The sequence below is a fragment of the Sitodiplosis mosellana genome, unplaced genomic scaffold (assembly GCF_009176505.1).
Source record: "Sitodiplosis mosellana isolate CC-2019 unplaced genomic scaffold, AAFC_SMos_1.0 Smas_scaffold_11, whole genome shotgun sequence".
NCBI lineage: Eukaryota > Metazoa > Arthropoda > Insecta > Diptera > Cecidomyiidae > Sitodiplosis > Sitodiplosis mosellana.
Genome location: NW_022595253.1, coordinates 1,302,987 through 1,320,704, shown reverse-complemented (window position 1 = coordinate 1,320,704; position 17,718 = coordinate 1,302,987). Strand labels below are relative to the sequence as shown.

Genomic DNA, 17,718 nt, shown 5'->3' with positions numbered 1-17,718 from the left:
GCCATTGGTCATGTTAAATGGATCGGAATGCAAAAATGTGCACATCATCACAAAAAAAAACGAGTTAATCTGAAAAATTGATATTTCAAACGCACTGTCTGTTTGTTTACTTTTTTCACTCTCCGGTATGAGCAATGCCTCCAAAGTCCATTCTAATGGAAGGAATCGTCAGGTTTGTGAAAGAAATAGAGAGAAAGAGAGACAAACACGAACAGTGAGAGAGAAAGAGAGAGAGAGAGAGAGAGAGAGAGAGAGAGAGTGAATATTGTTTAGCAAATGACTTGTGTGCAATACAATACGATACTACTCTACAATCTTTGTTCATGTTCTGTTCAATGTTTGCTGAAATATTTTCCTGTTGAGATGAAATTACGGCAGATGTGCAGTACATTGTTGATGTTTCAGCGAATCGTGAACAACAGTAGAAAAAAAAAAAAACAGTTTTCCGAGATATTGAAATCGTTTTCATAGCTCATACTGAATTGGCCAGTGTGTGTGGCTAGATACGTAAAACCAAATGCATTCGAAAGGTAAATCAAAGGAATAAGAAATATTGCGACATTTTAAATTGTGCCAACGACGGCATATTTTCGTTCAAGAGCTTCAAGAATTTTTATTTTGTTTTGCATAAATGACGAGCTGAGTTTCAGGTTCCATTCAGTTGGTTTGAATTCTTACTTTGGCACATTGTTTTTCACAAGCGATTACAATTTCACTATTGTGTTACTGAATTCTAACTTTTTTTTTAATTTTATTTTCAATCAAAACATATATTTATTCAGTTTTCAAGAAAAACAATTGAATGTATAAAAAAATTTGGAAATAAAATGAATGAAAAGACGGAATTTCTACAAATTCTCTGCATGCAGCGTGTGACAAAGTGCAGTGTTCGGTGGCAAAATTCAGTTAGCGAAGGGGATCATATATGCAATAACAATAACAAATGAATTGTCGTAAATCATCGTACAAGCGAGCGACCGATTTGTTCGTTGCACCCTCTTTTTCGAATCGTTCCCTTGGCGGTGGCTTCATAAATTGAGTCACCCTCTCAGTCAGTGTTGTAAAGACCAAAACGGAAAATAGGCTGATGCTTGGTATCTGTTTTTCATTGCGATGCACTTGTGTATTCACTGTTCACAGACCTTGCTGTTTGTCCGTACATTTTAAAGTTTACAACTTCCCAAAATCTTCTCAATATCCCCGTCCGGATTTATCTGATTTGATTTGAGTTTTGAAACACCAGATTTTTGCCATTCATACAACATCACGTTTTCTGTCAAGATTCATCGCCCATTGAGCCGTTATGTTATGGTTCTGTTGATAGTTTAAGCACTTAATGATACATCTCATTGAATATCATGTTACAATCACACTGAGAGATGGGGGGGATAATTTTTTGAAGCATTTTTAAATGGCAAATCAATGCAGACTAATGGTAACGTTTGCCATTTTTGCCCAAAAAAAAGAAATTCTTGTCATTCATTTGCAAAATCAAACGCCTTCAAATTTATGAAGCAATCCAAAGTGAGTGCATGCTTGTTAAAATGTGAAATTTAGAATGTGTGTCCATTTTCCAGACGCAACTATTCACACATGACCTAACATAATACGATAAGAAACAAACACGTGTCAATTTGAACTCTCCGTTTTCTTTTTTTCAAATTGATGGTTGATCGTCACACATCAGCGCGACACCAAGTGGAAATGAACACTCGTATTTAACGAATGTTCAGTCGATTTCTGCGTGAACGGATTTATCCGTTGACACATTTCTCACCTCCCATTTCAAATTAGAGTCGTTTTTTTTTTCATGTTCGGTTTTTTCTAAAACAAAGGCAATCATTGTCAAGCATATGCTTGAGTGAGTGACGTAAATCGTGTGTTAAGAAGGAAATGAATGGCACAATCACAGTTTAGAATCCATGACAAATTCTTGTGTGGAATGGTTTTGTTGGAGCTGGTATCAAGAAAACTTTGATGTTTGGCGGAGTGTGTGAGAGAGAGAGTGAGAGAGAGAGAGAGAGAGAGAGAGTGAGGAAGAGGGAGCGTAGTCGAGAATATAAAATGCCCATAATAATGGTAGTCGCAATTCTAGGCCATTATATTGAAATAAAGAATGAAAAGCGGGCGACAGGCAGCGTGATAACGAACGGCCGAAAGAAATCAATGCCGTACAACTTTGGATGGTAAAACGCAATAAAATTACACGCATCGAATCTCATTGCTTTTATCGCATACATATTCTTCTAACGATGAAGCTGCTTTCATTCGCCCAGTTTTGACCACTGAAATTCGATTTCATTTGCCTTTTTAAACGGTTACCAAAATTTCCTCGGTCGTTCGGTTGGTTGAGTCATTTGAATTTGTTTTTCTTGTCGTGGCTCTCGCTCTCTCTCTCTCTCTCTCTCTCCGGTCATTCTCTTGAGCAGTTCCATTTATTTGATTTGATTTGGTTGGTGGTAGACGGCAACGATGCTGATGATGATGATATTATTGTGCGTTCGATTTTCGGATATAAAAATAGATTTCATTGTTCACACAGCCGAGGGATAAAACGTTGTCGCTTGTTTCGACCAAACTGTCTCTTAGCGTATTGTATGTACGAGAGGTAAAATGAGTAAAATAACCATAAAATATCCCCAGTGAATTCGACTTTTTTTTCTTCTACTTTTCTCTCTCTTATTTAAAGAGAGAAAAAAAAAGAATCTCGCATTCAATACGACTTAATGCAGTGGCATTTCTGTACTTCATGCATAAAGACATCGTGAACAGTGTATGCACAAATCGAAGCGATTAAGATGCGAATGATGTGATAAAGAGGAACATTGTCGGCTTGGGAAAGGAAGGAAAAATTAGTATAATAGATGTATCACGTTACCGTTTATTATTATGGAGGAAACGATCCATGAGCAAATTTAACGTTTCATCTATTGCAATGGCAACATACACACACAGTTATGTGCATGACAATAGCCTCCGGCACAAGACTCGACTAAGCAGTACTACACACACACACGAACACATATTGGCGCGTATGGGTTTGAATACAAATACCGATAAATTATGATGTGCCGCTCACACTCATTAGCCACCGTAATGTGACACATACTATGAATTAATCGTATTGATAGCAACACCATTGTCGCGCTAAGAAAATTACACGTGCCAAATGAATCAAGTGTCGCATAGTCTTGATTTTCATTCATTGGTAATCTTCATCACCAGAAATAATAATAATAACCGAGTATGGTGTGCTCTTATTTGAATTAATTGTAATCGTTCGGTTTTGTTTATTTATTTTTGAACGAAATGAAATGAAATGATATATATATCCATTACGCAGTTTTATCACAACGACCAAGTGTAAATATTTTGCAATTTATTCTTCACGAAGGCATCGAATGTGACGACAGAAAAAGACGGAATTGTTATAGCCTACACATCAGAGATCAGTACGTTAACAACGGCAAAAAAAAAGTGAAGATTTCCTTTGAAAATGTTCCATTTTTGCCCTTTGTATCAAGTTCATGGAGGTATAAAAAGCCAAGTAATCCAATAAACACGTCGTCTTTTATCTGACCACACACCGACCGATGTCTTTTGTTTAAATATCATACAGTTCAAATTCGCACCGCAAACCCAAGCGATTACATCTACTCTACCCAGGGTACTGTGCTGCAACTCAACACAACCGTTACAATAAAATTTACTTGCAGATATTTACGGTTGACCACGTTAAAGAAGATAGGGAGCGATGCGCCCACATCGACTCTGATGATATTGGTCGACTTGTTAACTTTGTTCACACATTTTATTTATTATGCAGATTAGATCCGTTTCACGCAATTTGCAGCTTACGATGCTCCCTTTTTTTTATCGTCGTGTATCTCATATGCTTCGTTTGGTTAGCCGGAAAAATATATTTTCTGGAAATATTGCGGTCAGTGTAATTCACTTTGTGCATCACACCGTTGAATCCGAGAAATTGGAGTAACAACAGACGTCGTTTCTGAATGTTGCCTATCATTTCCTTTGCAGTTCCTTGTACTATTTCAATTCTTAAATATTCAATTTCATTTACAGACACGTTCCAAAAGTCTGCTTCAAACAAGAAAAAAAAATCAAACAAAAATTTATAAAAATGTAGTCTCGACAACTGGACGCTGTCTACAAATTGGTATAAAAAAATTCGTGGAAATTTTCAAAGATTCAATTGGCGTATCAATGCTCATTTCAAAGGAGAAAATTACAATATTCAGTCGCGTCGAACCAATTTTTTTTTGCTCCCAAAAATCATAGAAGAAGAAGAGAGTATGAAGGAACACAGAAAAGAATGTCATGTATTGCCTTGATGCCCTATGGTTTGCATACAAAACGAGAAACACAAAAAATGGTAACATTCGAAAATTATTCGCATAAAATATAAGAGGCGCGTGCCGTTAGAGTGGCTACGGCGACACACCAAACGCTTCTCATAAATTCTCAAATTAAATGCCTGTCAAATTGAATTTTAATTTGGATTGTGTCTGAAATACTGATTTACGTTTTCACATAACCGTACTGAAGAAGAAACCGACAAACTTCTTCATGGGCCCGGAATGTTCCCATTTTCGAAATGTAACAATAAAATAATAAGCCTCGACAAACCACAAATGACGAAGGAAAAAAAAAATTCTTAGCAAAATGATAACATTATTATTAAGTACAAAATAATCACTTAGGAATCTTCGGGTGAAATAAAAAGAGGGAACCAATTCTTCGTGTGTTATTTATGGGTTGAAGAGACGCCAGGGCGATTTTTATCCGAGATGATAATAATGACGAGTAGAGCGCTTGGGTTCAGCTCACAGTTTCAGCTTCTATTTTACATAAATAATTTATGCAACAAATCGCTTAAATTAAGTGTGAAGTGGAAAATAATGGTTTTTATCTTTGAACCGCACGATGCTCACAATCTCCAATTCTTGGTTAATTGAGAGAAATTATAAACCGCGGATTTGCGCTTCATCGGAGCTTCTTAGAATATTTTATATCTAATTTCTTGAGCGAGTAGCGACCACAGTAAAATTGGTTGGTGAAATTGACATTTTTGGCTAAATGCCAGTGTAATGTAAATTACTTTCATCGCTCGCGACTGCTATCGCCGGCTGTGAATCGCAGCCTGTGATTTCGATGCTAAGTTTAAATTTAAAAAAAAGTCGCAGTAGCCGCTGATAATCATGTAAACACAGAATAATGTGTTTCAATGCGAACAAGACTTCAACAGGCAGTTCTTGACGGTGTGTTTCATCATCATTATCATCTGAATGTAGGCCGATTTAACCTAGAATTTTGACCTTACTATTTATCTATTCATTGGCATAAAAATGAATGTACGCTAATTCGATATTAATGCAAATAATGGTACTTGTGTTTGCCGGTTCAACTCATATTTCTTCACAGAGAAACCGCACACACAAACTCTCTCTCTCTCTCTCTCTCTCTCTCTCTCTTTTTTTTTATTCACTTTCTCTCCCTTTCTCGTGAATAAATACTTCTGTTGAAACCCTCTGAACGGTTCGGAGAAAAAAGAGCACTTGTATTTACTTAATTATTGTTGCTTAATTGCTGCTGAACTCAACAAATAAATCCACGAGCCAAACTTCTGAGCATTCTGACTGTATATTCCAAACACAACAGAGCCATAATTACAATAACATAAATATTAGCAAAAATTATATTCCTGCGCTCGTTGTTCATAAACTTCATGCAATTGCTTATTATCTGCCAGTCAGTACACTTTATTTACCGAATATTTATTCACAGAGGTAAACAAATTTCGCACGGCAAATTTCAAGACTTTTCAGCATAAATATGGATGAAAAAAGGGTTTAAGTAAATAAAATGGAGTAGTGAAAGTGAGTTTTCCAAGAAAATTTTCAAGTTGTTTGCATGCATCGAAAAGGTCAGCAGATTTAATTAATTGTTACGTTTAATTTGTTGGATCTTGACTCTTGACTTTTGCGATAAGATGGCAAATAATGTTGTCAAATTGAATAAGATATCGCCATTATTTTCCCGTTTGCCAAGGATAAACTTATTTTAAATGCGAATTTATGGTGACTTTTGATATCAAAAGAGCATCGTGGTACTGCGGTAAGTGTTTTGTTCTGAAATTCAACCCTTTCACCGGTGTTCAAAACTGTTGATGCATGTAAACGTTTTAATATACATTTCGGTATGTTTGGCCATACCTTAATCCCGGAACGTTAGTTGTGCATTAACGACTTACTTATTTTCATAAGAAGCATCGAAAATAAACCTCGAAAAGAAAGTTGTGTGGCCAGAGTCAAAACCATGAGATAATAATGAACAGCAAGTGAAATTGGGTATTGTATTCACTGGATTGCCACAGCCATAGACACACAATATCTGTTTTCGATTGGGGAGTTTTTGTTTCGATTTAGTTGATCGCATCCAATTTGTTTTGTCGAACATTTTGTGAAATAAATTGTAACAGATAAATGCGGAACGGTAACATCTCAATACAGCGAATAATACAAATTGTTTGGCATACGGTGATGTTTTTCTTTCTTTCTCGTTCTGTCTTTGCTTCTCTTCTTCCTGTCCCGATTTTTTCATGCGTTCGCTCTGAACCAAAAACACCGAGCACCGATTCTCGTTGCCCTACACCAAGGCATATCGCCCGAAACGAAGGTTTAATAGAGTCACTATGTGTGTAGCGTCCTACGTACAGCTCAAAATGTATGGGAACCGCCTTTATCCAGTTACTCCTATTTATGTCGAACAATTTTACTATGCCATTCGTGAAAGTAATAAAAAAAAAACTACCCTCATATCGTGGCAGCGTACGATGCTGGCTGACACGCTATGAGTGCAGTGGGTTGTTGGTGATGGTGCGGCGCATATCAATGTATCTCTCGCTCTCGTCGAGTATATGTTCTCAATCCTATCGATAATCAAACCAATTCACGTCGATTCCATAGAAATTGCATCTCGTTGTCTCTTCCAACATTCTCTATCTCTGGCGCGCATCATTTTCGTGTAACCAATTTGTTCGAAATTCGTGTAACTATTAAATCGGAGCATCGCAAATGCGGCGCTCCTCTTCTCTACAAGCGCCCGCTCTCGCGCCATTCAATGCACAAATAATAAATTCTTAAGAAAATTTATTCAGCACCAGATCGGAAATGCCACCGAAAAGTTGTAACCAATCGATATTAGGATCGAGAGAAAGAGAGATAGAGAGAGAGAGAGAGAGAGAAAATCGATTCGCTCGTTCTTCGCACATAACATCTGATTCCTTGATTTTCTCGATAAGCAGAGCATAAAAACGTTGAAACGCGAAACATGCTCGGAACAATAGAAAGGTTTGGCGGCCGTCAACAACGGGAAAAGACTACACATGAAAGCACACGCATTTATCGTATGTACCGATAAAAACGACAAATAAAACTAAACACAAACTTCTTTTTTCCACTGCTAATTTTTATGTATGTCGCGACACACACACACACACTGATAATAATGCGTCACATAATTGGTGTGTTTAATTTCCAAACTATAAAACTCACATTTTTAGCTCGTATTTAACGCTCTCGATTGATCAATATTGGAAAACTTTTGTTTTATCAATCGCATCGTAAATTTTACCCTTGTCTTTGTTGAATGAAAGTTGAGAGTTTAGATGTTCGATGAATAAAGTCTATACAAAACATGTATTAGAATGAAAGAAAAAAACTCCCCCGATGCGACTGTGTTTTCCATATCATCGAGACAGAACAAATAAACACATACTGCGAATTTGTGGCGCTTCGATTGCTCGGTAATTGAATGAGCAGCGAACAAATGAGATCAATGCTCAAAAATGGGAAAAATCAATATCATGTCAAGTGAATTGCTGTAAACAAATGTACAACGAGAAACCATAGCATCATTTACATGTTTAAACATTGAACGTAGTAGTAATCGCAGTATTGTTATGTAACCGCATGCATTTTTTTTTACACATATATCAATTTACACAAATCACCAGCGAAATGCTCAACTCTGATTTAATGAACCGCTACCTCAGTCAGCAAACCAGCATCACATCGACATTGAAAACTCAAATGAAATTATGTGTGTATGATTTAACACAAACAAAAAAGCGAGGGGCAACAATCGCTTAGAATCACTTTACCATCAAATTCAATCTTATTTATTTTTCGCGTATTTACCGTTTGATGAGACACTCGCCTTGTCTACGATATTTGCAAATCGCATTTGAGTGTTGAAAAAATGCTCCTTTTTATTCATCACTCGTGTACATTTTTTGTGCGGAGAGCATCGCTTGGATTCACTTTTGGTTTGCATGAATTATCGCGAAAAATACAACAATTTCATAGATTTGTAAAGCATGTATCAGAGATGGGCTCGGTTGTAGCCATGAAGAATTATATGGTTTTCAGTATACTTACATCTTCTAACATTTTGTTCTCACATTCACCAGATTTATTCACTGCTCACGAAAAAAAAAGGAAAATGAATAACAACATCGAATATTTACCCAGAGTTTTTCTGTGGGAATTTATTTAATTTTTCTGTCAAAATATCTGTGACATTGAAATGGACATGAATCATATCACATGACGTAACTGCATCATAGTATGCATCATTTGTTTGTCCTTGTTTCATTACTCGGGGCCAATAACCTATAAAGGAAATCAAAAATCGTGAATAAAAATTCAAAAACAAACATTAGATGATTTTTACCTTTTCATCAATGTTCACTGGTCCTCGGCAAAGCGGGCAACGAAAGTCTGAATCGGCTGGACAAAACGTTATGTGTACTTGTTTGCATCTGTCACATGTGTAAGCTGTTACAAAACCCGCTGGCATCCTGATTCTGAAAAGTGTGTCCAGTAAAAAATACGAGTTCTAAATCGATTGATCGTCAAAAATTGACTGTAGCGAAATTCAGTTGACTTCATTTTTCAAAGTACATTGTGCGTACGTGGTAAATATAAAAAATGTTTTCGTATTATGTTTGTTTCTCAATTGATTTTGATAGTATTATTCCGTTAGCTGGGAAAAATTTTGTTTGTGTTTGTATTTATTCACTAAATATTTATAAAGGAAGGATATGATCATGGTAGAAAAAAAAATGATTGCATTCAATTCGAATATGGAAAGTGGAAAAGCATTTACATTACCTTATCTCTTTATATTCAAAATTGTCCACATCGCTTTAAAAATAAAAAAAAAACTATAAAAGAATTTCGTATTGATTTTTCGAAGAAATGTTGGAAAAAATGGATGAAATACCTATAAAGCCAATATTCAATAGAATTCCCAATTCTAGATATCCTGAAAAATTATTGGACTTTATTCAAAGTCCTTTTTGAAATAATTTATCCCTTCGTCTAAAACATTCAGATTGACTCTCTCATAAGTTATGTGAGTTGGTTTTCTGCTATTCACAAAATCTTCAAGAAAAATTTTCACAAAGAAAAAAGAAAATAAATGACAACATCGACATTTTCCTGAGTTTTTCTAGCAATTTTATTTGATTTTTTGTTCAAAACATTGATGATTTTGAAATGGATATGGGGTCAACCGCAGTTTGCTCATCGTGATTTGCTTGTCTTCATTTCTACAGCTGCGAGTGAACGATCTAAATCAAAAATTCGACATTAACGTTTGAAATGAATCGTAGATAAAATAACCTTCACCTGTGCCGAATAAAGTTGTGCTGGTCCTTGACAGCGCGGGCAACGAAAAAATGGTTCAGCTCGATTCGTCGTTACAAGTATTGCTTGACATCTTGGACAAGTGTAAACCGTTACAAAACCCACTGGCACCATGACTATGAAGCGTGTGTGTAGTGAAAAAGAGTTGAGAATCGATTGATCGTCAAGAATTGACTGAAGCGAAATTCAGTTGAATTAATTTTTAGAGTACATTCACTCAGGCTTTGTTATGCGCTAAATCCATCACGCTGAATAAATTCATGCGATAGATTTATGCGATAAATGTGATGCGCTCGCTTTGCGGTGAACGAAGTCTGTTGCTATTCAGTTGTTCACGCATGAACGTTCATGCTTTGCAGTGAATGGCATCGCTAAGCGGTAGTGAAGAGAAACATACCTCGTTCACCGCAAAGCGAGCGCATCACATTTATCGCATAAATCTATCGCATGAATTTATTCAGCGTGATGGATTTAGCGCATAACAAAGCCTGCATGCACTATGTACGTGGAAAGTACGAAAAATGCTTTCGCACTATGTTTATCTTTCATCAATATTCCGTTTGCTTGCAAAAATGGATATCTTATAAACAAAACTGAATTTAAAAAATCACTCGCCAAATATTGATAAAGAAAGTAATGAATGAAGACGATGACAATAACTATTCATTCCGATCAGATTGAATGATTTCAACAAAGAAAAATTCACTCCAATAAGAAGAAAAAGAGAGCGTTGAATTGTTAAAATACATTACATATTGGAAAGTCTTCATGTCACTTTAGGAAATTGAAATGATTTACTATTCTATGGCGATCATTTGAGAATTTCAATGTGTGGTCACCTAAACTCATGATATAAAACCTACAAATCGTTTTCTTTGATAAACCGGTAAAATCAATTTTAAACGCAATCTTAATTTGATTTTCATTTTAAGAAAAATCTTGGAATTTATTCATCATTTTGTTTTGACACAGATTTGATCATAACCGGCAAACAAGTGATTTTATTTCAATTGAATGATGAAAATGTGAATTGATATATGATGAACAGCCTCAGGTTTAAGTCGATCTTACTGTTTCAGCCTGAAAAATTAATCGAAATATTTGATTAAATTAAGATTGGTTCAGAATGAAAATGTCTTTTACCCATCCTGGGAACATGTCCATCCATTCGTTGCATCTCGGGCATCGAATGTATGCATACGGTCGGACGAGTCGTACATCGGTATTTCTGCACGCGGAACATCTATAGATCGTAACATGGTTCTGTGCCATGCTGTTCGCATTTCCCATGATTGCAACAAGTAAAGCACCACAGCAAATTGAGAAAGCACCACGAATTTCTATAAATAATGAAAATTTTATTTTTTATAAATGAAAAAGGAACTGCTGTCGTACTGGCTCTAAGCTGAAATGATCGATCATTTTTCGGAAATCATTTTATACACATGAAAAGATTGAAACAGTTTGTCAATTAATCGGTTCCACTTTATTTCTCTTTATTGCAAACAACAATCAAGTAAACAGTTTCAAAAATCAATGGTCAATGGTTCGTGCGATTTTCGTTTCTCGAATTTATCTTCAGAATGGTAAACAGAATACAATGTTTTCACAATCTTTGGAACTTTGGCTGTTAATTATCATATCGTGTGAGGTCCTGGAAATAAAAATGAATTTCGATTTGAAAAAAAGAGAGTTTTTTTCGTTTGGTTAATCGTTCTTTTACTTTATGGTAAATGATTTCCATGGGCTTAACACACAATCGACAGGTGTAGAACGGATTGGCCGGCTGCATCGTTATAATTCGCTGGTTACAGACTTTACACTCGTAATTCGTCAAGTATGCATAGTTGATTTTCTTCTCTTTTGGCCTTGATTTTGACTTTTCGCTGTTCATGATGGTTTCGAAACTTTTTCGGGACTTTGAATGGATTGCGACGATTCTGTTTGAATTTTCAGCGAACTATCAAAGAATTGATCGTGATTGATCAACTACACAGCAGACTTTGAATGGTAGATTGGTATTGGGTATAATAAATTCAAGATTGGTAGTGGGAATATTTATACGAAATGATCGCGCAATTTTTTCGTGTGTTTCAAACCGTTAGGCAAACACGAACACATTAATATTTATATTTTTCAATCAGTATTCAGAAAATCCAATTAAACAAAGTGAAGAAATCGATGATGAAAACATTGTAAACATACTTCTGTCAATACACACAGTCTCAATAAAGTCAAAAAGATAAGATGCAACATTGTAATTTATAAATAAGAACAATACATTTGCACATGAGTTGATTAAGTTTTGACCATTTTTATTTCATTTCAATGACATTCCTTTTCGTGTTGATTATTATATGCACCTTTTTCTTATTGAATTGATGATTTGACGGTCAAGTATGCGTGAGAGATGTCATCGAGAGTATTCAAATGGGTCGGGAGCTGAAATTTCGATTGTTGGGCGCCTAGAATTCATAAGAACGATATATAAATTAAGACGAATGATTCAAAATAAGTTCGTTGTTTCAATTAGGTTTGTTTTTTTGTTTTCCTACTTGAAACGAGGTGGCTTCTAATCGCCCATTACAGTATGGACAAAAAAGTGAATTAGGCCGGAGAAATAGCACACTTCGGCAAGATGAACACACGTATACCGTTATATACGCCTGTGACGTGTTGTGTCCCATGTTGATTCCGATATAAACAATGCACTGAATCTTATTTAATCGATTATGTTTCAAATGAACGATTCCTTCCTGCTTCTCAACAAAAACCGCAGTTTTAACTGAATTGCGTGGACTGTGCAAAATGTGATAAAATTTGAACGCGCGTTATATAAATAACATGAGTGTGAGTATGAAGATATCAACAAGGAATGTATACTGAATTTGCATTTTTTTCGTTCTTCGAAAAATTATATTTATTGTTTATTGAAAGGCATATGGTTGTTACTCAGGGATATTTTGAGTTTTCATTGAATTGATTTTAACGATTAAATGAATTATAAACAATTTGATACATTGTATGAAGTGAAAATATGCTCGCCCATCTCTGTGTAGCCACTGTATGTAGATATAGAATAAACGTATTCAGGCAGTAAACTGTCTGATTCGTGGAATTCATGAGACTCCACCAATGCGCCGACTGTAAAATGCACGAACGGTGTAGATGATTGCAAAACAATTGAACGCTAAAGATTTTGTCGCCGATATAATTTGCAATGTTGTCTTGCATACTGAAGTGGTAGAGTCAACGTAATGATTTGCTATTCGTCAAATGGAATAGCAGGTAGAAGGTTTTTGCCTCCGTTACTCCGTCGGTCGGCATGACTAAATTTCGAGGGTGATGTCGACGAAATTGCAAATAACGTGCGGGTTCAAATCAAAGCGCATCACTGATACACTTGTGATGCGATGTATGCGTATTCGCCCCCTTCTGAAGGTTAGTCGATAGAACAACGCACCATGAATAACAATAAACATCATAATAGACACGTTTATAATTTGCATCACCCTCTTGAATTGAATTAAATAACAGGCAACATCAGTCATCGGCAATTGGTTTGTTCATTCATGAAAATCGGTGTGCGGTTTTTCGGGCTTAATTCAATGACAATTACCAATTCAAACATGCTACTGCAATAATGTGCCAACAAAACGGCACACAATCGCATGACTTTTGGTTTTGGTTTAACTTTAATGGACTTTTAATTTGTTGGATGGTTAATTCAAATGATCATTTAACTGTAAATAAATTTTCGCTTGCTGTGCTGTGCGGCTTCAATGTATTGATCCGCTTTTTGTTCATTGAGCTGAATTGAATTGAATGGTATTGCACTCAACGACAAGGCTACCAAGCTCTCATTCAACTCGATGAAGGTGCTCGGTTTAGAAGGATAAGACACGAATTTTTACTTTTCAAGAGCATCTTTTCAATGCTCGGATTTTTTTCTCACTCTCAAAGCTAACGGTTGTCTTTTTTGTATATCAAGAGCATTGATAGAGAGTTACTCTTGTTTCAAAATGAAACATCTTGTGCTTGTTTGTAGTGTGGCTCACGTTTTTTTCTGTGTCTCTCGAACGAACACTTTGTTCTAAAAAAAAAACGCTCTGCGACTCTCTATGTCAGAGCTACTGTAAAAGAAAAAACAAAACTCTGTATGCCCTATCGCATTCCATGCAAAATCTTTTTTCATTTAACCGAATTCATTTTAAAACCACCCCTTTTAATTAGAAACACTACATTTTGATTATTATTTATTTTAATTGGTGTTCTTTTGGTGTGTTGTTTCATCGCTACACACATTTTTACACGCAAATATTTGGTATAAATATCGGTCGGATGAATCTACATAAACAATCGAAAACTAAACAAATATGTGTTCTCTTTTTTTTCGTTCTCCTCATCTCATTTCCATAGCATCCATGTAAACGTTGAACGTGTGCACATATTACCGACGAATGAAAAAAACAGGATGTGTGTATATATACACAATTTCATCGTACTTATTTCGAAAATATTAAAATTACAAACTAATTTGCATTTTAATTCGTTGTAAACACCAACCATAAATTGAATGAGAGACCTGTTCAAACAAGTTGGCAATATGAGCCAACCTATTTGGTCATCATCCTTTTCGGACAATGGTTCGCTTATCTGTGTGATACAAAAATTCACTCGGTCATAGGTAGAATACTGACGGAACTATTTTTAACAACATCACGTTCTATGCATGCTTCACCCTGATCTTAATGCTAATGTGCTTACAAAAAAAAAAAAAACAGATCTTCGAAAACAGATGTAGTTTATTTTCTGCATGGCGTCTTTTATCTTGAAACGAACATGTTCTTCATCATGATAGAACACAGGCAAACAATACGACCATTATCATAGATAACTTCCCCCATTCCTTTGTATAAAAATACAATAATATTTCAAATTTTTTCACATGACATTGTTATTCGCGAGATTTTTTGTTGTAAGTTTTGTCTCAATTTTAAATTTGATGTTATCAACAGCCTATATCTGCATTCATACCCTCTCTCGACTCAAAAAACACTTTATTCAATGTTGCCGGAACAGAAATGAAGAACGTTTGATGGGACAAAAAAAAAAGACTGTACCCGCCTATTATATGCTAGGCGAGAAATATATTCTGATTTCAGAAATAAAGTCGTTTAAAAATTCAAAAGATAGAACGCAATTGCATTGCAATTGTTAGAATAATAACAGAAAAAAATGTCGAAGAGAAATATAATGGCTAACACTCATATCATAGTACAAATTGTTCGATGCCAGAAATCGACTAGATCGATTTTGCACTATTTCATGTTCCTCGTAAATTTGATTAAGTAACGAAAAGCGAGACGAAGGACGAAAGTGAGTGATGAGCGGCCACTTTATCAATCGAAGCACGTATAACATGTACCAATGCTGTCTTTCCTAGATCCACCAATTTTCCATCGACATTTATTTCTTTGTACTTACCCTTTGGCTTTTTGCTTTTTTACCATACTCATTCAACGTTCTTTCTCCCTCTCCTACATCGACGAAGAAGTGCAGTGTGTCTTGTTCTATGTTACACAGCGCTTCCTCTACTACATGAAGTACAGCATTTAATGGTATTTGAAATGAGTTGGTTGATTTGTGCTGGTGGAAATGTGTGACGCCTTCGTTTTGCAATCGCAGTTTTAACGTTCAAAGACAATTGTGGAAATTGAGACCAATAAACGGCTTCCGAGCTATTGGTTGCAATCAAATCGAATATCAAATAAATTGTTGTAGTGAAGAAAAAAAATATCGCAACCATTCAAAGTGACGGTTGTTCGGGTAGAAATTTTTTTATGGGCTTACCTTTTTACTTAATCATTGATTATAAAATAAATTATTACAATTGATAGCAAATGGCTTGAAATAAGTTACGCATTCATACGTTCAAAATTCAAACTGTGTACTTTACAAAATAAAATCGCTGAAAAATTTATTTCACTTGTTTCAACAAAAACAACAAAAATATATATAGTAACAGATAATAAACAATCATATCTACGATATAAAGCATTTCTATGTTGTAAAAATTAACGATAAAACGTTATCCAAATTTGATCGGGCGATAAAAAATGTTTGTGCAAAATATGCTAGCAACACATTGTTTGTATGTTGCTATTCGTCAATTCGATATGTTTGCGATAATTGTGTGTGCTTTCGTTAAATATTAAATCAACTATCGTACATCGATTTTGTTTTCATAGTTTTGATTCTGGAGTTGTTTGTGGACTAAGATGGTTATCAGGTAGTTTGACATTTTGCCAAATTTGAACATTTTGTAACGATTTCAGTTCAATGCGATGCAGATTTTCGGCCATTTTTCGGCATTCGTCACATGTTTTTTCTGCATACTGTTCCAGATCATGTTCGGTGGCCATATAATTAGGATTCTTTGGATAAAAATCGTCACCAGGGTAGCAATGAATGATGCCATCTTTTGTGTGATAATGCATTGGGAATATAAGTGTTGTCGGTGCATTCATGCCGCGTTCTCTTGCGAATGGTACGATTTTGTCAATATTTGGTTCGTTGTTTAATCGTGATGATTCGTATAGTTGTGGTGGAGGCAACCAATTCTCACCGGATTTGTTATAGTCAAGAAGTTCCTTTGGTGTTAGCCACTACAGAAACCAAATGATTGAATTAAAATTAATTTCAGATATTTTGATACGAATAAAAAATATTCTTAGATTTTATTGTGCAATAAATTACCAGCGATCGCTGCACCTCGTCATTTGTCACTTGAATGTTTGGCTGTTCTTTCACACCGACCAAATAAAATACTGTTTCGAACCTTCGATCACAAATGAAAGTGGTTTAAAATCAGAGCTGAAGCAGAAATCTGTGGAAAACAATCTCCTACCTTTTTTGACGTTTAAAAGTCGGTGTTAACCAAACGGACCACTCATGCAAACTCCAAAGGTCAGGCACTACATTCAATTCTTCACATAATTTCAAGAAATTCGATGCATCTTTGTAAACCTATTCAATAAAGGTGTTTCTCGTAATTGTATTTCGCAAAAGTATACTCCATTCAAATGACAATTGAAGAGAGAGAGAAAAAAACTAATTAGTGGACAATAATTTACCTGCTTCTGCCAGAAGGCAACGTCGAAATTATTTGATAAATTCGAAAATAAACTCGAATCATTTAACTGTTCTTTATTTTTACAAATAAGAACACCGAGTTCTTCGAATGTTTCTCTAATAGCCGTGATACGAAGCGAAATATCTCTGAAAAGTGCACAGTTTTGGGTCATTAAATAACAATAACAATATTGTTTAGTGTCAATAAAAAGAAATGCATTTCTAATGTAATGGATCGAGTTTGTTCGCTCACCGATTGATGATGTTGCTGCTGTCGTGGTTGAAAATGAACGAACGGTTTGAACATTTTTTAAAAATTGATGTGAATTTTGTGTCATCGATTCCGAATTTGCGGTAAAATTTCAACCAATCTTCAACTTGATCACTCTGTTCAGCAACTCCACCCGGAAACACCAACGCTCCTGGATACGATGCTTTTGAAGGACGTTCAAGTACAAGCACCTTTAAATTAATTCAAAAAGAAAAGTGAAATTAATGGCATTTCTATATGTGTGCGTATAATTTGTGGTGAATTTTCGACGTACCTTGTAATTAAAATTACTGATTTTTGTCGCTTCGGCACTTTTCCCCAAAATGATTAAGCTCGACGAGTGTTTCCAGAGCTGCTTCAATGACTGCGACATTATTGAAAAGACACCTAATTATAAAACTGTTATCACAACACAAATTGATTTGGAATGAGAAACGCAATCATAGCGCTAGACGTACTAGCAGATATACTTTGACCCGTGTGATGTTTTGACAGCTGAAACACACGCACATACGGACAATCACTGTGTTTGTTTACTTTGACACACACACCGTCTGTATTGGAATGACTATTGGAGCTGTT

The 17,718-nt window shown here is 35.5% G+C and overlaps 1 protein-coding gene and 1 long non-coding RNA gene across 2 annotated transcripts; both read right to left on the bottom strand.

Moving 5' to 3' along the window:
- Positions 1-10,687: 10,687 nt before the first annotated feature.
- On the bottom strand, positions 10,688-11,712 carry LOC129567439 (uncharacterized). The gene is made up of 3 exons (XR_008687859.1): positions 11,455-11,712; positions 10,875-11,385; positions 10,688-10,811 (listed from the first exon to the last, which is right to left on the bottom strand). It is a non-coding gene; the product is annotated as an uncharacterized LOC129567439 (long non-coding RNA).
- A 3,972-nt stretch (positions 11,713-15,684) lies between these two features.
- On the bottom strand, positions 15,685-17,626 carry LOC129567436 (acyl-coenzyme A diphosphatase NUDT19-like). Its single transcript, XM_055444304.1, has 6 exons — positions 17,411-17,626; positions 17,119-17,327; positions 16,868-17,012; positions 16,642-16,760; positions 16,491-16,572; positions 15,685-16,399 (listed from the first exon to the last, which is right to left on the bottom strand). Exons 1-6 carry the CDS (start codon positions 17,507-17,509, stop codon positions 15,977-15,979), a joined length of 1,077 nt encoding a protein of 358 aa, XP_055300279.1. The 5' UTR covers positions 17,510-17,626; the 3' UTR covers positions 15,685-15,976.
- Positions 17,627-17,718: the final 92 nt, after the last annotated feature.